The sequence below is a fragment of the Diplotaxodon limnothrissa genome, linkage group LG4 (genome assembly GCF_057381915.1).
Source record: "Diplotaxodon limnothrissa isolate DT_005_m linkage group LG4, D_limnothrissa_male_GT1.1, whole genome shotgun sequence".
NCBI classification, from domain to species: Eukaryota; Metazoa; Chordata; class Actinopteri; order Cichliformes; family Cichlidae; genus Diplotaxodon; species Diplotaxodon limnothrissa.
The window spans coordinates 17,613,656-17,636,309 of NC_140599.1; the positions used below are offsets into that span (position 1 = coordinate 17,613,656).

The 22,654-nt window shown below is 43.4% G+C and overlaps 2 protein-coding genes across 2 annotated transcripts; both read left to right on the plus strand.

Annotated features, from left to right (window-relative positions):
* The first annotated feature begins 901 nt into the window (after nucleotides 1-901).
* Nucleotides 902-12,278, plus strand: atad5a (ATPase family AAA domain containing 5a). Its single transcript, XM_085352347.1, has 22 exons — nucleotides 902-950; nucleotides 2,118-2,181; nucleotides 2,281-4,103; nucleotides 4,206-4,281; nucleotides 4,386-4,532; nucleotides 5,571-5,703; nucleotides 5,795-6,055; nucleotides 6,134-6,282; nucleotides 6,481-6,631; nucleotides 6,819-7,127; nucleotides 7,364-7,460; nucleotides 7,581-7,663; nucleotides 7,746-7,882; nucleotides 7,967-8,144; nucleotides 8,381-8,533; nucleotides 8,627-8,848; nucleotides 8,932-8,996; nucleotides 9,102-9,291; nucleotides 9,407-9,540; nucleotides 10,892-11,718; nucleotides 11,818-11,976; nucleotides 12,200-12,278. The coding sequence occupies exons 2-22, from the start codon at nucleotides 2,131-2,133 to the stop codon at nucleotides 12,276-12,278; spliced, it is 5,424 nt and encodes a 1,807-aa protein (XP_085208473.1). The 5' UTR covers nucleotides 902-950; nucleotides 2,118-2,130.
* Nucleotides 12,279-13,519: 1,241 nt separating this feature from the next.
* Nucleotides 13,520-21,800, plus strand: adap2 (ArfGAP with dual PH domains 2). Its single transcript, XM_085352348.1, has 11 exons — nucleotides 13,520-13,607; nucleotides 14,074-14,198; nucleotides 14,303-14,394; nucleotides 14,636-14,724; nucleotides 14,961-15,073; nucleotides 16,223-16,372; nucleotides 16,483-16,566; nucleotides 16,665-16,727; nucleotides 17,036-17,113; nucleotides 17,204-17,432; nucleotides 21,772-21,800. The coding sequence occupies exons 1-11, from the start codon at nucleotides 13,520-13,522 to the stop codon at nucleotides 21,798-21,800; spliced, it is 1,140 nt and encodes a 379-aa protein (XP_085208474.1).
* Nucleotides 21,801-22,654: the final 854 nt, after the last annotated feature.

Sequence of the window (22,654 nt, forward strand, 5' to 3'; positions counted from 1 at the left end):
ATAAGCACAAAATATACCAAAGTAAACTGGTTCCTGACTCAATCATTCTTTTCAGGTCATAGAATTGTTTTGCTCTTCCTTATCCAGGTTAAATGAGCTTCAGTAACAGGGTTGCTGATATGTTTTTGGGGAAAAAACATTTATTATTCTTCATCTTTAACATATTGATGTGATGAAAAAAATGGTGTAACAATATAAAAGACACAATTATAAAATGAATTGTAATTGTTTGACATGAAATATGGTTATCAAGAAGTTGGGATAAAATGTAAAAAAAATAAAATAAAAACAGCTCCTTGATCTATTTTGTATTTTAAATATTTTGGAACCATTTTTTAACAACTAGCTTTAGCTTTTTCTCCCAATAAGTGTAATTTACACAAAAAATTATATTTTAATAGCTTTTACGTGGATGGATGGGATATAATTTTGTGAAACGTGAAATGCTCACACTAGAGGGAGCTGTCGTTATTTTACCTCTCCGTTGAAGGCGACGCCACACGCCATCTTTGTTATGGGCGGACTAGGACAGCTGATGACGGAGGCGTTTTCTTCCCTGTGATTGGTGGACTGACGCTATGCCAAAGGTCGTGTATATTTCGCGCTCTTGATTCACAACCGAACTGGCGCGCTATTGAAACAGCCGCAGTATGTGAAGAAATACGAACCTTTGGTTCGGTTTCGGAGCAGTTCGGAAAATATCCGTGTAACCTTTTAGCACTTCTTATATACTTGTCTGACACGCTGGTAAATGTTTGGAGCACTTCTGGGATCTGTGGGAAGCTTTTAGACTAGCATCTAGCGAAGACAGCTAGCTTGTTGTTTTACAGTAACATATTTCTTTTGGCACCAAACAGACTCACGCGATGATTTTATGTTTAGTTGTTTGTTCAGTCAGTCGTAGACGTGAATGACAAACCTTTGCAGCAAGTTCCGGTTCGGCTTCATCGGTGAGTGTTTCCTTTGTTTACGTAGTTTCTCTCTCTTGTGTCGCACAAAACTGGAAGTTCCTGGGCGCCATGTCAGGAATAATATCATTTTACAGCTTAGTTGTTGTTCGCGAACACCATAAGTAACAGACACGTGAGCCTAGTGTTTATCAGCCTTTTCATACTGACAGTGCCTTTAGCAAAACTTCTACTTGGCTGTCGTGACATTGACAAAAAGCGCTGACAGAACACTACTTTAAAGAAAAGGAAAGGCTTTGTGTTATCACTTGTAAATACACTTAGTGTTAAAGTAATTATTAATATTTCTGAATGTAAATACCACATGCTTTTATCATAATGTCAAAACATAATAAACGCTCGTAATCCGCGCAACAAAATAAAAGGAAAACTGCTAAATCATCCAGAACATACCTGAATGCAGATGCATCATATAAAGTACAAATAACCTGCACATAGCTTTATTTTAATTGTTGATTTTCATTCCCCCCCCCCCCTTTCTTTCCCCATTGTTATTTTTCCGGGTCCTTTTTTTTTTCTTGCCACCAGACTCGCTGCCTGGTGATTGTAGTGAATTTTTCACATTCAGCGACTGATTGCAACTTGCGGTGACTAAAGATTGCCCACTCACGACCAATTTGGATTGCACAGGTTGCCTAGTAGGAGGCAACCTTTTTGCAGTCAGTCTGACTTTGACTGCCTGCCATTACTCGTTTAAGGTTTGCAAATAGTTACATCTAATTTATAAACACTGACTTACTGTTGGTTATTGTAAATATTGGATATTTACAAAGTTTAACTTTGAGGTCATCATTTGCAGTTAACAAAAGGTTCAAAGATCTCAATATATGTTAATGAAATACTCGGCAAAAATAAAATAAAAACATCAAAAAGTATTGTGATAATATCATATTATGGAGTGTCTGGTGAGTCCCACCTGTAGCTTGTAGTTATTATTTTCTCTAAAAATAGTAAAGTCACAGAGGAGGAGAGACGGCTCCTTGGCAGGAATCAGTATGAGGGAAAATTAGAAAATGTCAGGTGACAGGATGGCTGGGTCTCTGGGAAAAGGAAAGTAGTTAAACTTTCACCTGAATCTCTGATGTGCCTTTGCTGATCTGTTCTTCTGCAGAGTTTTGTGTAACAGTGTTTTATTTCTTTCTGCTTTAGGTCTCGTCGGAAAATGGCTGGTGTTGTGGCTATGCCTTCTGTCATTGAGGACTTTGACAGCCAGGTGTGCTATGACACTGATTTGAGCAGCGCATCAAATGCACCAACTATTTTTAACTGCCTTGCATTTTTATCTTTGATTAAATTTGTATTTCTTTTGCAGCCTTGCAAGAAATCTCGCAAAGATGGTGGCAGTCCTGTTGTCAAAACAATCACCAACTATTTCTCTCCTGTGCCTAAGCCTGTGGAGAAACCCTTCTCTCCTCCACGTTCCAACAACATCATGAACTACTTTAGCAAGAGGGCTCCATCCTGTAAAGTGAAAACCAGCTCACCAGAGCAAACTAAAGAAGCAGGGAGGCCTCATTTTGCAGAAAAACACAACAATTCGGAGACGGTGAAACAGCTGTCTCAGAAACGGGGTCGAAAAACCAGCAAAGCTGCAAGGAAACTTGTGGGGGCTGAAGGTGTCAGTTCCACCGAGGAGTCAAGTTGCGTGACTGTACAAGAATCCCATGAAAGCAAAGACCAGGCTGTAGATGCAGTTAAAAGTTTTGGAGTCCTTGGCAGCGATACAGCAGCTCTACTGGCCCAGGTTAGTGCTGAGAGCTGCATTCCTGCAGAAACATCAGAGAGGAATGCCACTAAGATTATCACGGATGAGCAGGCTGAGAAAGATGATGATCAGGAAGATGGTTCTAAATGTGTTGAACTTAAAACAGCATTAAACACTATTGAGTTGTCTCCGATTGTACCATCAAAGTATGAAGCAAAACAGGTTAAAACCACACCACAAAATACCAGGAAGAGGCAGCAACAAGAGGCAAAGCAGTCAGAGCCAGAGGAGAAAGAAGCAGAAACTGAGAACTCTCTCCGTGATGTAAGCACGGAGGTCAATGTTGATGAGTCTTCTCAGTTGAACAGCAGCACAGTAAGAATCTCCTTTGAGGATTTTGTGCGGAGTCAGAATCAGGATGAGGCTGAAGAGGACAGAGAAGATGAAGAAGTAAAAGATGATGACCGTAAAATAAAAATTGAGACAAAGGAAACAAACTTGGGTGAGCTGGATATTTCCAAATCTGAAGAAAACATGGTTCCTAAGGAGTCGCCATCATTTCAGGTTTCACCCCGAACTGTCACCATCCAGGCTCAAGTGCACGTCTCACCAAAACAAGAACCAAGCAAAGCAGTGGGAAAGTTGGCTTCCATCTTCAACCGGAGAAAAGGCGCGCGTAGTCCTGCAGAGAGATTCTCACCTTCTCTCGCAGAGGCTGGACAGCAGCTTCCTTCTCTGACTACCAAACGGAAATCCAACGTGGTTCTCCAGGAGGAGGATCTAGAGCTGGCAGTGCTCGAGAGCGAATCCACTCCTAAGTGCAGTGAAGTCGAGAGGAAGCAGTTCATGGCCGCTTTTAAGCAGCCCACTGCAGACGGCTCCAAATCCAAGCCTGTCAAGAGCCAAAGCAAGCAGAAGCAACCAGGAGAGCAAAGTTTGGATGCTGCTGATAAAGCTGCTGAAGCTGAAACTGAAAATCTGCTGACTGTTGAGCAAACATCTCAACCCTCTCAAGGAAAGAAAGCCACTAAGAAGAAACCAGCAAAAAAGGGGGGAAAGAAAGCTAAAGAGGGAGAGGAGACTGTGAGTGCGTCTCCTGCTGCTGCTGAGGAAGAAACGCCAAACATGACTGTTGAGGTCGAGGAGAAAAGGCCAGAGTCTCCCATCACCACATCACCGTCCGTGCCAGCTCTGAGAAGATCCAGACGGGAGGCCGTAGTGCAGAAAACACCTGAAACCACCCCAACAAGTCCTCTCAGAAAAACCAGGAGACAAACTCAAACAGAGTCAAAGGACACTGATGTTACTGCTTTACCTCATCCTGAGGACAGCCCCATAAAGATGTCCACCCCAAAGACCCGCACGTCCAAATATGGCGTCTTTCAATCGGAGCTGATGTGCCCGCCTGACGATAAAGAGAGTCCAATCAGGTGACGCATGCTTTTTCTTTAATCTGCCTCCTGATCTTACCCATTTTTAACATAAAAATGAAAACGTGTAATGTTTTTTTTCTTCTTTTTTTTTTTTTTTAGGATGAAATTTACGCGATCCAGTAAAAATCTTTCCACATCAAAGGCTGAAGGCATAAATGCGTCTTTGCCTACTAAAGTAAGCATGGCATTTTTTATTTTGTGACCTTGGGAAAAAATACTAAACCATCATAATTGTGGTGTGAAGATAATTAAACACTTGTTCTAATTCATCCTATTCAGACATCGAGTGAGTCTAAGAAGAGAGAACAGGCCAAGAGGTTGGTGCAAAAAGCCAAAGTGATTCAGCAGAATAAAAAAACTTTGGAGAAGAGCTCTCTGAGGCGATCATCGCGAACTTCCATCAAGAGGAGCTACTGTGAAAATGAGGTAGAGTCAGTGGCAAGCGAGGAAGATGAAGTGTGTGTTAAGATGAGGCTATGAGTGAGTGGTGTTGCGTGACTGTGTAAACAAGAACTAAGGCAGACTGGTCTCAGATTACTGAGACTACAAAATCGAACGTAACTAATACACACGTGTGTTAATACACACTAAACTACACATTTATTTCTCAGTCATGTTGTGGATGTTTACTCAGTTTGTCCTTAAGGGTCTTATGACATTATAAGACATTACTCGGAGAACATTTACATGTGAGGTTTCGATGTCGATTGCAAGTTACTTTAAGATCATCTTTATTGTCACTGACAGGAACAATGGAAGATATTTTGACAGCATAAATGTAAAATTTAAACATTTACATACAGTATAGTTCATAATTGGGCGACCGTGGCTCAGGGGGTTGGGAATCGCATCTGTAACCGGAAGGTCGCCGGTTCGATCCCTGGGCTCTCTGTCCTGGTCGTTGTGTCCCTGGGCAAGACACTTTACCCTACTTGCCTACTGGTGTTGGCCAGAGGGGCCGATGGCGCGATATGGCAGCCTCGCTTCTGTCAGTCTGCCCCAGGGCAGCTGTGGCTACAGCTGTAGCTTGCCTCCACCAGTGTATGAATGTGAGAGTGAATGAATAGTGGTATTGTAAAGCGCTTTGGGTGCCTTGAAAAGCGCTATATAAATCCAATCCATTATTATTATTATTATTAATTGAGTGCTCTAGTGCAGATAAAGGTGGGGATGGATCGTCAGTTCTTCATTCAAGACACATTTCACTGTGGTAGAGGTTTCAGAGGGGTCATTATTTCAAACTTATGCCATAACTTTCCACCTGAAACAAATCCTCAGTCATTAGTCACCACTGACCCAGATGTTTTTAAAATCTGGGTTTAAAAATCTGAACAGTTATCAGTCTTAATGCATCAGGCCTAAATATTACCTCGCTGTCGCCCTCATGAGTCTTTCTGGAGTAAAACTTAAAATACAACACCATAAAAAAGGCTCTCTGTGTTTTTGTTTGTTTGTGTTTGTCAGGATTCTGTCATCTGCGTTGATGACCAGACTGCCTCTCCTCTCAAAGAACCTGAAAAGATGAAAACCCAGAAGCCTTTACGCAGTCTGAATGATGTTTTGGGCAAAGCCGCCCCACCTGGCAAAGCCTCTTCGGGTAGTTTTTATAGTTTCCTCTTAGCTAAAACTGTGATTTATTGATTTATTTTGTAATATCTTCTAACAGATATGTGTTTCCTTTGTTTAAGGCTCCAGAGTGGGCTCACACAGCCAAGACAAGACTGCTTGCAAGGTGTCAGCCGTGATCTCCATCTTTGATGACAGCAGCCGCGAGGGCTCGGAGAACTCGCAGGATGATGAGCATTTCAGGGCGCGCAGAGAGTTCCTGAAGAGTGGTTTGCCCGAGTCCTTTAAAAAACAGATGGCCAAGACTGCTGCCACGAAGGAGGCGTACTCTGCCTCCTGTTCCTCCTTTCAGCTAGTGACACACACCAGGCAACCACCAAACGGTAAGCAGATTCATATTCAGTAGTCGAATATCACGTTGGAGTTTTAAGGCAAAGCCTAATTTCTGTGCATACCGACAGATTGCTCTCTCTGGAGTCTGCCATGGCCCGAGTCCTCATTACTTTGTCAGCTAAAAGAGCTTTGGAGGCAAACATCCAAACCTCTGCCAGCAGTCAGCAGCTCGCTTTGTGTGAAGACTGCACCAGCCTGTCGGAGCTTTTGTAAAAGGGTACACTGTTTTAATAACCTGATCCTCAACACCCATCACTTAATATCCAGCTTTAATCCCTCCCATCTAAAGGCACATGTATAATAACAATGTTATATTTTTAAAAAAGGATGAGTTTATATGAAAATGCAAGCTTAAAACCCCCTTTTGGCTGTATTGTACTGGGATAAATAAAGAGTGGACTTGTTTTGGTTGCAGGGTTCAGGCTGGAGACCTGAGATCTCTGAAAGTGTTCGTCAGCTTCTAGTTGAGGAGTTCAGCACCAGCAACCCTCAGTTCCCTGCACAGATGTTCATCGCTCGCTTCCTGAAGAAACGCGCTGACCATCAGAAGCAGTTTACACACTCAGGTCAGTGTCTATAAGCAGATAAGTGCAAGGACACGTGTTAAACTGCAGTAGCTGTGTGTTTTAGGGTTTAATGACAGTCTGTTTAGTCCTTTTGACTGTAATTAATGTTCGCCTTGTTTGAGTGAAAATGGGACAAATGTGCTTGTCTTGAATTATCCTGAACAAATACTGAATTTTCCTTTCTCAGAAGAAGAGGCTGTGACCAGAGATGCAGCTGAACCAGCGGGAGGGAAGAGGAAAAGAACGAGTGAAGGAGAAAATACGGCAAAGGTGGCTAAAAAGCGGCGATCCAACCATTCAGAGGAGAACGTCTCCACAGCAGAGCCAACGAAGCGTGGAGGCCGTACAAGACGATCTCAGAGATCCAGGCGAGGAGAGGAGGACGAGGCGACAGAGAAAACCAAGCCTCCACTCCATCCTGTTCCCATCCCACCTGACGATGACAGCGTGTGCATAGTAGAGGACTTGCTTTCAGGAGAGGACACTGGGAAAAAAGGTGTGGTAGCTTTTCTGTGTGTGTTCTGAATCACTGCTGTTACCTTTAAAGGAGTCTGTAGTTCTTCTCAGTATATATCAGTATTTATCTGCTTTTGAGATGAAGTTTGTTTTACAGCCTGTTCTCTGCTGCCCCCAACTGGCCAAAAAAAGAAAAACAGTAATTGCAAATATAAATCCTCAGATTAAAATCTGAAACTCAGTCTGGTGTATTCTTTGTTTTGTTTTTTCCTACAGATGTGGTGAAGGAGGACGTGCTCTGGACTGACAAATATCTACCACAACACTCCAGTGACATCATAGGCAACACCGCCTCAGTGAGGAGGCTGCACAGGTGAGGAAATGCAGATGTAGATGACTCGTTTTTATAATGCTGTGCCTCTCATTTAAAAAAAAAAAAAATCTGCACTGTATGGAGATCAAATACTGACTGTATATATTCTTTTTCGGCTAGCTGGCTGAAGGAATGGAAACTCCGTGCTGACAGAGAAGAAAGAAAAAAGCAGAAGGAGAAGAAAAAAGAGGACGGCAGCTATGGTGAGCGATAAGAACAACAATAAAAATCTTAACTACTACTTTTAGCTCTTTTAACTCTGGGGATTTTTTTTAAAATCCCCAGACTCAGACTGGGACGGTGGAGAGGACGACTCCCAGGATGGAGAGGACATGTTGTGTAACACAGTGCTGATCACAGGACCCACTGGAGTAGGAAAGACTGCTGCAGTGTATGCTTGTGCCCAGGAGCTGGGCTTCAAGGTACAGACGTGTCACGTGACTCTGATGCGATGCGTTTGCTCAATGGATACCTGGATAACTTAAGTTCCTAAATTGTCTCTTCAGGTGTTTGAGGTGAATGCTTCATCGCAGCGAAGTGGTCGTCTTATTCTGTCCCAGCTGAAAGAAGCCACTCAGTCACATCAGGTGGATAGTCAGGGGGTCAATGCCCACAAACCCACATACTTCAACAGCTATGGCACGAGCAGCAGCACCGGCTCGCTCAGGCCTGGATCTTCTCCAAGTATGTGAAAATATCACTCTCTCTTTTTTAAATTTTACATTCTGCACAATCTGCATGAGAATATTACAAGATGACTCTCTGATTCAATCAATCAATCAATCTTTATTTATAAAGCACTTTTCATACAAAAAATGTAGCACAAAGTGCTTTACATAGTTAAAAGCAGCCCACCCCACCCTCCAACTCACTCCCCACACTCTCATTAACATAAATGATGTGAATACTTTGTCTTTCAGGAAAGCTGAACTCCCCTCGCAGGGTGGTTTCCTCCCCCAGGAAACCACAGTCGCCCAGAGGTGTTAAAAAAGGAAGCCTGACTCCAGTTTCTTTAGCTAAATTCTTTAAAACAGCAGCGTCCAGCACCAAGGAGCCACAAAACACTACAAAAGGTAAGCAGATGGGTACATTTTAATCTTCTTTGATGATAAAACCTGCATGAAGGGTTTTAATTGGGGACTTTATTCTTTCATTTCTTCTTCCAGCTGCTTCCAAGAAAGTTGGGAAAGCAAATGAGGCTGTCCTTCCTGTGAAATCACCACCAGCTCCCAAAGAGAAGGGCAGCGAAGAACAGAGCAAGAAGACGGCAACGTCGCTCATCCTGTTTGAAGAAGTGGATGTTATATTTGACGAGGACTCTGGATTTCTAGCTGCTATCAAGACGTTCATGACGACGACTAAGAGGCCAGTCGTCCTCACGACCAGCGGTTAGTCTTTCAGTGTGGCCTGTGCTAACGGTGTGTTTATCTACTGTTTGCATATTGAGTTTAAATGATGTTTGTTTTTGTAGATCCGGCTTTCAGCAGCATGTTTGATGGAACCTTTGAGGAGATACATTTCAAGGCCCCATCTCTGGTGAGTGGAGGGTTGTTCGGCTTGATTGTGTCGGCTCTGATGGAGTCATTCAGCCCAGCATTCATGTTTGGTTTTTTTGTTTGTTTGGTTTTTTTCCTGCTACAGTTGAACGTGAGCAGTTACCTGCAGCTGCTGTGTTTGGCTGAGGACATGAGGACGGACCCCGCGGACATCCGGTCTCTGCTCAGACTCAACGGCTGCGACATCAGGCAGAGTTTGCTGCAGCTGCAGTTCTGGACTCGCAGTGCAGGCGGCCGCCACGGGGCAAGGCCTTTAGTGCCGACGGGCAAAAATGGTAAGAAGATGATCAAGGAGAGTTTGAGCTTTTAATACCTTCTGTTTTTGCATAATAAAATAATTTTCTGTAGCTGTGACTCGCTCTAAAAGTGTTTTCTCCCTCATTTTATTAGAAACTGAAGTAAAGCCAGAAGCTGAAGAGGCAGCAGACAAATCCACCCTGCCTCCCTGTGACACTGGCTGCACTGAGAGCAAGCTGGGCCTGCTCAATAATGGACAAGAGACAGATGTTTTGGAGCTGCTCAAGGTAAATTGTTTATTTACCACGCAGAGTGCATAACAGGCAGTCACGTCTATTAATGGATCGTGGCTCTGGTACTCAGGCAACAATTCCTGTCACTGCAGGGGCACCGAAAGTTTACTCACCGTACCTTCAGGCTGCTCATTCTTTCAAGTTAATTTTAGATGTATGGAAATACACTATCAAATAAAAGCACATTAACTGTGCACATTAGTTTGTAACTAAAGTGTGAAGCAGAACAGAAATGTCAGACTTTTAATTGTATTACACGCATTTTGTAGCTTTTCCTGCTGATAAAGAGCTCCTGTGGCCATTCATCCTGCATTAAAGTAATGAGATAATAGATTTCTATAAGTTTACACATTTACTTCTTAAAATTTAAGCCCAAAGAGTCGCAGTGACAGATTTCTTTCTGTTGAAATGCCGATTACTCAGGGATTAAATGTGTAGTTAAACCTCTGTACACTGACAGAAAGGGCAGTTTCAAACTTTAATCTTACTCAAATCAGTTTGACACCCCTGATCTGTAGTGTGGACTTAGTCAATATTATTAAAATCTCATACAGGTAATTTGGCTGCAGTGACAAACAGAAACATGAATTAACTAGTAGTAGGTTGGACATCGTTCTGTGATCTAACATTAAATTACACCAAAGGAATCTCTGATTCCAGTAGGGAAAAATGTTTTTGTGAAATCAAGGAGTGGACGATATAGGAAGAAACGCGGACTGTCGTATCGATGCTTCCTGTTAGACGCTGCAGTTAAAAGTGTCAGTAAATAAAAATCCTTCATCCTTCTTTTCCAATAAGCTGCTCTCAGTGATGACACACTTCCTAAGTAACATAACCTTAAAACCCTCCAGGAGATGCACAGTATTTTCACGTAATAAAACAAAAATATATTTCTACCTCACATGTTGTGCCTTGTAACCAGCTACCACATAACCACATCAATAATTTCCATCCCCTGTTTGCTGCTCCTCTCATATGGAGTGCCGAAAGTGAGAGCACCTTGCAACGCTTGAAGTCCTTTGTTTACATTTGGGTCACACATCACCAGCTCCTCGTATCACCTCCACGATTGATGATTTCACGCAGGAAATCATCAATCGTGACAATAAGGAGAATGATGTGCTGTGTTTAAAGGGGTGAAAATTTTATTTTGAAGAGTAGTATTGGACGCTTATATGGCCCCACACTTTGAATAATGTCTGGCTTTAACAGGAGGAAAAAGTAGACACAGTTTGTTGTTTTGAAAGTTCAAATGCTGTTATAGTTCTGCAGGACTCGCACAGCACTTTGAGCTGAGCTGGAGTTAAGCGTGTCCAGTATGACTGAGTGTGTGTTGTTTCTGCAGAGCCACAGTCTGGTGGAGGAGCCCAGTTGTTGGGAGCTGCTGACGGACTGCAAACGACGTGGAGTCGACTTGCTCTACTCGAACATGGAGCTCCTTTTACCTCTGCCGCTCACACATCTGACTACCTCTACCCGCAACCCAGAGCAGTGCGCTTCTGTATCGCAAGACCAGCCTTCTGCCAGTCCGAAAGAGCAACCGTCATCCACGCTGCTATCGACAGAGTCAGCTGATTGCTCAGACAGCAACAGTCCAGTCAAAATGTCTAACAGGATGAGGAAGAACAAGAGGAGACACCATCTACCTGACCAAGCTGGAGCTAACTCTGACTCAGACTCAGAAGATAGATTTCTTTCTCTCTGTAAGCCTCAGAACGCTCCTCAGGCCAAAGAGAAAGTCAAAGCTTCAGAAAGGGCTAAAAGGAAGCCGCTGACTCCTGAGGAGCGCTTAAAAAGCCTCCCAGTGTCACAGTGTCTGGAATCAATAGCAGACTTCTTAGACAGCATGTCCTGCATGGACTCGTTGCTCGACAGGGCTGACAGTCACAGAGGTCTGTCATCTGTAAGTGTGGTCATAAAAGATGGGATGACAGACGAGTCAAGTGTGGAGGCTGAAAGAGGGAGCTCGATGACAGCAACTGGCCTGGAGATCCAGGCGGCGGTCGAGGCTCTGAGCTTCCGCAAGTTCCGGGTATCAGCAGAGGAGGCTTTGGAGAGAACACGACAGCTGGAAGGGGAGCTGGCCAAAGAGGCTGCAGCAGAGCTCAGCCTCCCCGTGGCTGCTCATCGTGAATGTTTCAGCTTCACACAGGACGGGCCCTCAGAGCCACAGTGAGTTTGGACCCCGAGAAAATGCCACGTTGCCCAACAAACGTGTAAAAGTAGTTTCAATGGTTTTAGCTGACGTTGATGTCCGGTGTTGCTTTCCAGGTTGGTCGAGCGGAGGAGAGAAGTGATGGAGAGTCTGATGCTGAAAGGAGTGTTTGGTACACTTGGCAACAGTCCACCAGCTGCTCTGGACTATTTACCAATCATGCGCTGCATCTGCAGATCCGAGAAGCTTAAGGAGCAAGGCAAAGTTAAGCGAAGGTGAGGACAGAATTGCTGCTCCTTCAGCCGGTCAGCGGTGGCGGGTTTGGATTTGAACCGTTGGCAGGATGTGGTAAAGATGACGGCGGTGGTAGTGAGGTTTCATTTTGTCACATTTGAATATGAGGCTACAAATAAATAAAATAAAACGTGGTGCATTAATGCAATTCATTTATATGAGTCCACAGATAATGCTGAGCTGTTTATTTTCTGCCTCCTCCAGGTTTCTGCACTACCTCGACGCGATCCACTTGGGTCTCGAAAAAAGGACTCTACAGCTGCTCGCTGAAGATTTCCCCTAAAATAACAAAGACGACCAGACTGGACTCCACAGTCACACACAGGCCTTCAATAAGTACTCTCTGGCTCTCAGAAGGACTGGTGTACAGATCTAAATAAGTGTGTGTCATCCTCTGAGATGGTGACAGAGCACACGGTCAGAGGCGTGTGAGCACAGAGGACCGCTTCCACATTGGTACCAACATAGAGGCGACTGAATAGTAAAGATTTAATCTGAGCTAAAGGACGGACAACTAACTAACCTCACTTGTGTCATCTTTTGGTGCTCTAAAAACTAAAATTTTACAATTTTGTCATCTTTATATTTTTGTACAGTAGTGCTCTATAGGGATGCGTATCGGTGGTTTTTATTTTGCAAAGTGCTGTTTTTATGAAGTAAAAAAAATTTTCTTCTTCTTCTTACTAAGCCCCTGGGGTCCCTCGTGTGTGGGTGTGTGCAAAATATAATTTGTAAGTTACTGAATTGAAGTGCACATGCATGTCTGGCAGCTTCAGATGTCTGCAGCCAGCACATCTTTCTGCACAATAACTTACAATTAAAGGAATGAAGAAAAAAAAAAAAAAACTTCACATGCTCCATGCTTTACACCACATGTAAGAGATTAACATGTAAAATAAATCTTGCTTCTGTATTTGTGTAAATTGTCACTGATTTATTTCTTTTATTATTTTTTTGGTTCATACAGTTAATAAAGACGTGCAGCTCTTGATCCAAAGCTTACTGTGACATCTTCAGTCATTTTGCTGTGTTTAATGCTTTAAATATGGACACTTTCTTCACCACAGTGGGGATTTCCTTACACAGCAATAAACGTTTATCATCCAAACAAGCCTAATGGTGTCATAAATCTGCTAAATTTAACAGGCTTCCGTGTAAATTGGCAGCGCGCTCGCATCTGCGCGGCGGGCAGACCGGTTTGTGGTTAGTTTCCTCTTTACCTTCATCACAGAGAGCAGCAGGGGTGCTCTGTGCACAAAGGTGCATTGTTTAAAAAAAAAAAAAAAAAAAATCAAAGGGAGCACCCTCTGTGACAAGCTCGCAGCTGGACGTGCTCCAGAGGGAGGAGGGTGGAGGTCCGCTTCGCGCTGAGGCATCCAAAACTCTTCTGTCGCAAGTTCCACTTTTTCTTTCTTTTTAAATTTTTTTTCTTAGTCGCCTTTTGTTGTTTGTCGCACCATGTGACCGCCACGCTCAAGTTCAACCGCGGGATCCATCAGTGTATGAGCCTGACTGTGCAGAGAAATGGCAAACCGTGAGCGGAACAAAAAGATTTTACTGGAACTGGTGAAACAGTCAGACAACAGCCGGTGCGCTGACTGCGGCGAGCCCGGTAAGCAAATATATAAACGTTGGTACGTTTGTTATCGAAATAAAGTGAGGCGCGGATCCGAATTTGATGTGCGGGTACTACTCAGAGGCCTCGAGATGTTCAGATTTGATTTATTTTCATGCAGTTTAACCGGTTTGTTAATGTTATTTATGAGGCTTGAAAAGACTGTTGCTCTGCGTGAACGCGTGCACCCTGAAGCATGTCCGTCACGGCTAAAGCTTGGTGATGGGCTGACATTGAGGGGCTGAAAAGGGTTTCCTGTTTTTGAACTTGAAAACTTAATACTTAAAAACTCAAAAGTCACTTTCCCGGGCATAGATGAGGCCTAATTGTGAACTAAACATTTACAGATTTCAGTGGAAATCTTAAATGATTGATTAGATTTTTTATATGTTCTTAACCTCCTAATAGAGTGGCGGGAAGAAGTATTTATCTGAGTCATGTCTCTTCTTCTCACCTCTCCCAGAACCGGACTGGGCCTCCTACAAGTTGGGGATTTTTGTGTGTCTGAACTGCTCCGGGATCCACCGCAGCCTGTCCAGCCATGTCAAATCTATCAGGCTGGACTTCTGGGAGGACAAACTAGTAGAGGTGATCACTGTTTTATCAGTCACCCACCTCTATTTGTGCTGTATCAGACTGTGTCTGTGTGTAATCCTAATGTGTGTGTGTGTGTTTATTCTGGGGGGTGGAAGTTCATGGAATCCAATGGCAATGCCAGGGCCCAGGCTCAATATGAGAAAGCTGTTCCACCGTACTACTATCAACCCCAGCGGGAAGACTGCAAGTAGGTCTTTTCCAGGATGATGATATTTACCAGCCTCTGTCGCCATGGCAGAATCTTTTATGTGTAATACCAGACTGCTGACAAGGCAGAGCCACAAAGTAGAGAAGTGAGAGCTTCTGGCTGTAGAAGTGAAATATAGATGAATTTCTGCTGCTAAATCAAGCTTCAATGATTCAGGTTTTTGTAAGAACACATTGCTATTGAACAGTGAATGCTTTTATATTTTCACTTTGATCCACAGTATCCTCAGGGAGCAGTGGATCCGTGCTAAATACGAGAGGAAGGAGTTCACAGGAGAGACCAAGTATCCACCGCTTCCATACACCACAGGTGACTTTTTTAACGATTTACTTATGAACTCTTTGGGGCTCACATTCTTGTCAGTATCGGGGTAAAGGAAAACCTGTTCTTTGCATGCAGAACTGTGCCAGAAAAACCCATTCTTTGCACAATGAACCATCCAGGAAGTGAAATCTAGCCACTGTCTCTTTGAGCAACCAGAAGGTTTTCATTTTAAGTGAAACCTTTTTTCTTATTCCCCTGTGACTCTCTTGGATTCATACTAGGGTTCTATGAAGGAATACTGTTGAAGAAAGGCAAAGACAACACACAGTTTCTGAAGAGAAAGTTCGTGCTGTCGGAGAGAGAATTCACCCTGAGCTACTACAACAAAGAAGATGTGAGTTCCCTGCAGCTTTGACACAGTTACACCACCCGCTAGAACATGAATCACCAAGAGCGATGACCCTTAAATACTGCAAGATGTGTAGTTATTATGGCATAATCATTGCTTGTGTTGAAGAAATTAGATCTTGTATCTAAGCTCTTTGTTTATCTTTTGCACACACAGCTTCAAATGTTTCTTCAAAGATCTATTGTAAGCAGAAAAGCCACCTTAGAATCAGTCAATCAGTTTCCTATAGCTTCACATACACCAGCAACTATAAAGGCAACGGTCACCATTTACTGGAGGAAATTCAGCTAATTTGGTTTTAGTTTTACCGCTAAAGGTCAAACAAGGAGATTTTTGGTACTCGTCCACAGATGCTTATCAGATTATCAGGTTATTACCATAATCAGCCATCTGCCATGGCCAGCTGAGGTGAAAGGAGGGAAATGGGATAAAAGACACACTGTGGAAGCAATAGTCTTATCTTAGGATTTATTTGACTAATTTCACTTCGATATATGGTGGATGTTTCCATCTGAAATTCATAAACTTGGATGGCTCACAACAAGATAACGGCAGCAATAATAAGAAGTTGCACACATGAAGTGTCCCTTACACATTACGGGGCCTTATCTATATTATTTGCATCTGCATTGAATCCATGTGGAGCCTATGACATAAGCCTATTCAACTGTTCAACGCCACAGATAAACCTGAGCAGCTGTGATAATGGCGACATGCTGTTACATTTCTAGAGAGGAGCGTGTCCGGTTAAGGCGTAGAGTTTCAGAAGAGTTTTAATGCAATTCGTTTCACTATAGCTCTCATAAACGTAAAAGAAAGTTAAAAAAGAACTAGAGGAAAAGTGAGAAGATCACTAAAGTAATTTGGATTCATCCTCTGGGCATCATGAATGTCTTTGCTCCAACTGATGCTGAGCAGTTTCGATCTAAGTGACATTGAGCCAGTTTTTCCAGCAACAACAGCTGTATAAACTGGATGCCTTCCTGTTATGCCTCCCTCTGGGCTTCAACCAGGGATCCTTCACTTTTTATGCGCCTGTGGTAATCACCACTTGCAGCCAGCATGGCTCAGACAAGTGTAAAAACAGCAGCACAAAGCCTCCAAATCTGAACTGCCCTTGTGTATTTGTTACAGGAGTCTAAAGGCCCCAAAGCTGTAATATCCATCAAGGACCTGAACGCCACCTTTCAGCCAGAGAAGATCGGCCATCCTAACGGACTGCAGATCACCTACCAAGACGGGGATCACACCAGGAACCTCTACGTTTATCATGAGCGTTCTGAAGTCAGTCGACATGATCGTCTATAGCATCAATATTAACACCTGGTAGGTCTCATATACTTGTTTTGAGGTTCTAATAGAATCTCAAAGTTTTTGTTTTTGCTTTACTTCAGGAAATAGTCACATGGTACAACGCGATTCGAGCCGCTCGCTATGCGTACTTGAAGACGGCCTACCCGACAGGAAGCGATGAAGAAGTAAGTGTCAAACTATTTCATTTTAAGCCAGCTGTATGTCAGTTTTTAGCTTGTATATTTTAGTATTTGACATGTTTACTGTCTTGTGTCTTCATCAGCTGTTACCAATGATAACAAGAAACTACCTCAAAGAGGGTTACATGGAAAAGACGGGGCCTATGGTGAGCTCACTGAAGTCACTCGAGCGTCATTTGCACGCCTATATTATTTCTCTTCTACTTTGATTTTTACTCACACTCACCAGCAAACTTGTTTGTGACTACATTATGTGTGATCAGTACATCTGAATGTGTTTCTGTTCCTCTTTTAGACTCTGACTCACATGTGCGTGCAGCTCGAATCTTTTTTCTTTTTTAAGAATCAGTTTGTGCGATAGGAGGTTTTGAGGAAATGAAGTCTGATGAGCACATTTTTCAAATGCACATTTTATTTTTGAAATCAAATGCTTTTTATTTTATTTTGTACGCAGCAAACAGAGTCATTCAAAAGGAGGTGGTTCATTTTAGACTCTCAAAACAGGAAGTTGCTCTACTTCAAAGGCCATCTGGTGAGGACACTACCTCTTTTTTCCATCTCACTCTAACCCCACACTGTACACCTATGAAGTATGTGAGTCACGTGCTTTTTCTTGTTGTAGGATGCAGAGGAGCTAGGGGCCATTTTTATCGGCACAGAGTGCAAAGGTTACTCGGTTAGGGAGTGTGTCCCGCTGAACGCCCGGGGAAACAAGTGGAAGTGCGGATTGATGGTGGAAACGCCCGAGCGACAGTTCGTCTTCATGTGCGAGCAGGAGAGGGACCAGAGGGAGTGGCTGGAAGCGCTCAGGAAGGTTTTGTCCAGACCCATGTCACCCCAGGATTATACCAGTAAGCAAGACTTCAGTGTGCTTTAAATATGCTGGTGCCCAATTTTCCATATTATTTTTCTTTGTATTCAAAGGAAAACTTGAACTCCATTAACTAAATACCGTACATGGCCACTATTTAATCCTCCACAGGCACAACCCATAACCATCACCCCATTTTACAGAAACGTTTGGACACTGTGGAAATTATCAGTAAAAGCAGAATGACATATTTTGCACAAATTTAAAATCTTATCTCTTATCTATGATGTTGAAACTGGGAAAATGTGTTGGGTTTTGCTCATTTTGAATTTAATGGCAGGAGCACATTTTAAAAAAAGTTGGGCGAGGGGGATTAAATAACTTGAAAAAGTTGTGTAATGCTGTAAAACAAACATCTGATGGAGAGTGATGACAGTAAATAGTTTAAAATACTATTTATTGTCTATTTAATCCATTACTGACCATTTAATCCAGGGGTGGGCAACTCCAGGCCTCGAGGGCCGGAGTCCTGCAGGTTTTAGATCTCACCTTGGGTCAACACACCTGAATCACATGATTAGTTCATTACCAGGCCTCTGGAGAACTTCAGGACATTTTGAGGAGCTAATTTAGCCATTTAAAATCAGCTGTGTTGGTTCAAGGACACATCTAAAACCTGCAGGACACTGGCCCTCGAGGCCTGGAATTGCACACCGCTGATTTAATCCATCATTGGGATTGTTTCCAGTCCCTATAAGGCAGGGGTGGACAACTCCAGGCCTCGAGGGCCAGTGTGGCTGAAAACCTATATTGCATGACCATTATCTTTAGGTCCAGTCATGATTCTGGTCGCGCTTTATGGTTTTCTCACTGCTGCGCACAAAAATGCAATTTTGCCTTTTTCCTTTTAGATTAGATTAGATTAGATAGAACTTTATTAATCCCTCGGGTGGGTTCCTCTGGGAAATTCGATTTCCAAAAAAGCACAGCACCGACAGAAGTTACAGAGTTATACACACACACATATATATATATATATATATATATATATATATAAATACAGAGACAATATAAATAAAATATACGAAGGGGATAAATAGAATAAATAGGAATAAAAATAAAAATACAAGTGAATTGCACATTTCAAGTATTGAGTCTATTGCACCGTTGACTATTTACAAAAGTATTGCACAAAAGGTATTGCACAGTGAGGTGAAGAGGCACTACAGCTTAGTTGTTCCCTCCTTTGTCCTCCTGTTTCCTCTCCCCTCCAGAGAGGAGTTAAACAGTCTGATGGCGTGTGGGACAAAGGAGTTTTTAAGTCTGTTAGTTCTTGTCTTTGGGAGAAGCAACCTGTCACTGAACAGACTCTTCTGATTGTTTATGGCCGTGTGCAGAGGATGCCTGGCATTGTCCATAATGTCCATCAGTTTCTTTAATGTCCTTTTCTCTGCCACTGTCACCAGAGTGTCCAGCTTCATGCCGACCACAGAGCTAGCCCTCCTGATCAGTTTCTCCAGCCTGGATGAGTCCTTCTTTGCTGTGCTGCTCCCCCAGCACACCACAGCATAGAAAAGTACTCCAGCAACCACCGACTGGTAAAACATCCTCAGGAGCTTCCTGCAGATGTTAAAAGACCTCAGCCTCCTGAGGAAGTACAGTCGGCTTTGGGCTTTTTTATACAGGTGCTCTGTGTTGCATGACCAGTCCAGTTTATTGTCCACCCACAGCCCGAGGTACTTGTACTTGTTGACCACCTCCACCTCCTCCCCCTCTATCTGAACCGGCAGTGGACCTTCTCTGGACCTCCCGAAGTCCACAACCAGTTCCTTAGTCTTTGAGGTGTTGAGTTGCAGGTGGTTTGTGTGACTCCATGCGACAAAGTTCCTCACCAGACTTCTGTACTCCTCTTCCTGATCATCCCAGATACACCCCATGATGGCTGTGTCGTCTGCAAACTTCTGAATGTGGCATAATTCAGAGTTGTAGCAGAAGTCAGAGGTGTACAGGGTGAAGAGAAGAGGGGACAGCACAGTTCCCTGTGGTGCTCCTGTGCTGCTGACCACTGTGTCAGACGTGATGTCCTTCAGCCTGACGTACTGTGGTCTGTCGGTGAGGTAGTCGGAGATCCAAGCCACCAGGCAGGGGTCCACCTCCATCCTGTTCAGTTTTTCTTGAAGCATACAGGGCCGGATGGTATTAAAGGCACTGGAAAAGTCAAGAAACAGTATCCTGACCGTGCCTTTTCCCCCATCCAGGTGTGAGTGGGCTCTGTGTAGGAGGTACAGGATGGCATCCTCCACTCCGACACCCGCCTTGTATGCAAACTGTAGTGGGTCCTGGGCATGTTGTACCTGTGGTCGGAGGAGGTTGAGGAAGAGCCGCTCTAGAGTCTTCATAAGATGTGACGTCAGTGCCACCGGTCGGAAGTCATTCAGCTCATTGGGCCGGTTCTTTTTGGGGACCGGGACGATGCAGGATGTCTTCCATAGGGCGGGCACTCTCCCCAGTCGCAGACTGAGGTTGAAGACTCGTTGTAGCGGCTCCCCAAGTTCAGCAGCATTTAGCATCCTAGGACACACCTTGTCTGGGCCTGCTGCCTTTCTGGGGCGAAGCTTCCTCAGTTGTCTCCTGACCTGATCCACTGTGACACTGGGAGATGTTTGGGAAGAGGGGAGGGGGGGAGATGTCTTGCTGCTGAGAGAGGGATTGGAGGAGGGGGGTGTCATGGTGTCAGGAAGGGGGGGAAGCGAGGGAGGTAGGAGAGTGGGGATTGGACTCTGTAGTGAAGGTGAGGGTGAGGGTGGGGGGGTTGTGGGCTGGTCAAACCTGTTGAAGAAGTTGTTAAGTTCGTTTGCCTTCTCCACAGTCCCCCCCACTGTGCTTTTCTTGGTGTTGTGGCCTGTGATGGTTTTCACACCATTCCAGACCTCCCTCATATTGTTCCTCTCCAACTTCTGCTCCACCTTCCTCCTGTAGGTGTCCTTTGCTTCCCTCAGGCAGCGTTTCACCTCCCGCTGTGCTGCTTTCATCTCCTCCTTCACTTTGCTCCTGAAAGCCTTCTTCTTCATGTTGAGGACAGCTTTGACTTCCTGTGTTACCCACGGTTTGTTATTAGGATAACACCGTACCGTCTTAGCAGGGGCGACCGTGTCCACACAAAAGTTGTACTTTGTGAAGAAAAAAAATTTTATACTTCAGGAACATTGCCACCTTCTCTGGACCTTAGTTTTTTAAGGCATCACTCACCCAGGCCTAGAGACCGATTGGCCAACCAATGGTCACTAGGGAAAAATGTCTATCCCCTCCCTGATTGGCGAGTAGTTGCTAGGTGACACACTCACAATGAAGGATCTGCACTAAAAATCTCTTCATGATTGTTCTGGTTGCTAGCACATGGACTTGCAGGGATGACATTTTGTTTGATAAGTGTTGCTAACTACTGGCTGAGCTGCAGTGAAACTTAAAAAAGTGCAACACAAACTGGAAATGGAGAACTTTCACTTTCAAAAATTCCAGCTTTACTGCTTCAACCAGTTCCATTACAGTAGTGCAACCTTTACTCTGAAGGTGAAGGGTCTCCGTTCAAAAGCTTGCATCTCTGTTGGTATGGAGGCACATCAGTGTCCATGGAATTGGTAGCTTGCGCATCTAGAAAGGCAGCATTAATGCTGAAAATGCATACAGGTTTTAGAGCAGGGGTGGGGGAACTCCAGGCCTAAATGGCCAGTGTCCTGCAGGCTTTAGATATCACCCTGGTCAACACACCTGACCACCCTTGAGGCCTGGACTTCCCCCACCCCTGTTTTAGTGCAACACATGCTCCCATCCAGTATGCTAAACCACATACTGCTCAGTTTAAAGATTCATTATCTATTGTGTTCTACTGTGAATAAAATATGTGTTTAAGTTGATATTTCCAAATCATTTGAATCTGTTTTTATTTATATTTCACACAGCACACTCCCATCTACTTTTTTAACTAGGGTTATATTTGGTTTCAATGAAGGAACCTTGACATGTATTTACTTAAGATATAGTGTGCAGCAGCAAGACACATGCTGTCTGTAGCTGTTTCTGTCTGTCCGAGAAGAGGCAGAGAGAAAAAAAGCATCTTGTGTTATCACAGTTACAGTATGTATTTTTGGCCTTGTTTAGCACATTCAGATATGGTGTTGGTACGTTTTTAGGTAATATTTTAAGCCCTTAGTTGGCATGCTTATCCTCTAAATGTAGCTCGTAACAGTGCAAAAGCAAAGTGCTTCAAGCAATCTGGCCTCCCTGCTACAGCTTTAATATACATATGTAATCATTTATAGAAAGCTGTAGTAGCTGATCGTTAGTGTGTTAAGCTCTAATGATATTCTTTCTCATTCCAGCTGAAGCCGTCATGAAGTATAAGCGATGATCGATGAAGCTGCGAGCGAGAGAACAGACCTGCTGTCGGCTGCACTGACTCTCAGTACTGACTGATTCATGCTGTGCAGAGCATTAAAAGGCTTCAGTACGCTCACTTCAACTGACACTGTTTCTAATGCTAAAATAAGGCCTCACATGTGTTTATCATTATACATAAAATGCATTCTGCTGTTAAACACCTGATCAGCATTGATATATCACTGGGTACACCCATGCTGTATATGAATGTATTTCAAAATTTTAATAAATTTATTTTGGATATTTAATGAGTGGATACATTTATATTTGAAAGTGAAGATGCTACATGACACTATGGCCACAAAATAAATGTCTTTTTTTTTGAATGGTGTCTTTTTTGCAAGGTTTTTTTTCCCATGTGCAGACAAATTGCAAACACTTATTAGAAATGATGCTAATGAATCAAGATTATGTCACAATATCACAGCTTTTTAAATTAATGCCATTTTGGTGTTTGCTCTTTCTTGTTCCTCAATTATTTTTTATTTATTTATTTTTTAACTGAAAAATTTCTCATGCTGCCTTTAGGGGTCGCCAAAGCGGACCATCTGCATCCATCTCTGTCACACCAACTATGTGCATGTCTTCCTTCACTGCATCCATCCAATGAAAATTTGAACATGAGCTCGAAAACAAAATAACGTTTATAAAACATTATTTGACTTGATGCTTCCATAAACACCCTGAATGTGGAAGAACATGGCTGGATGGAAAACCTCAGCACTGATATAACAGGCTGCCTGACAGAAACTACGATGCCTTGGCATGAAAACACTTCATCCAGCTTTGTCCATATATCCTGTTTTGGGGGAAAATACTAGCTGA

What these genes read in the sequence shown, in the direction of transcription:
- atad5a (XM_085352347.1), top strand. Translation starts at nt 2,131, where the DNA reads ATGGCTGGTGTTGTGGCTATGCCTTCTGTCATTGAGGACTTTGACAGC. An exon ending in GGAGCTACTGTGAAAATGAG is followed by an intron (nt 4,533 to 5,570) that starts GTAGAGTCAGTG and finishes TGTGTTTGTCAG; the next exon opens with GATTCTGTCATCTGCGTTGA. An exon ending in GCCACAAAACACTACAAAAG is followed by an intron (nt 8,534 to 8,626) that starts GTAAGCAGATGG and finishes TTCTTCTTCCAG; the next exon opens with CTGCTTCCAAGAAAGTTGGG.
- adap2 (XM_085352348.1), top strand. Translation starts at nt 13,520, where the DNA reads ATGGCAAACCGTGAGCGGAACAAAAAGATTTTACTGGAACTGGTGAAA. An exon ending in CGCTGACTGCGGCGAGCCCG is followed by an intron (nt 13,608 to 14,073) that starts GTAAGCAAATAT and finishes CACCTCTCCCAG; the next exon opens with AACCGGACTGGGCCTCCTAC. An exon ending in GGGAGGACAAACTAGTAGAG is followed by an intron (nt 14,199 to 14,302) that starts GTGATCACTGTT and finishes GGGGGGTGGAAG; the next exon opens with TTCATGGAATCCAATGGCAA.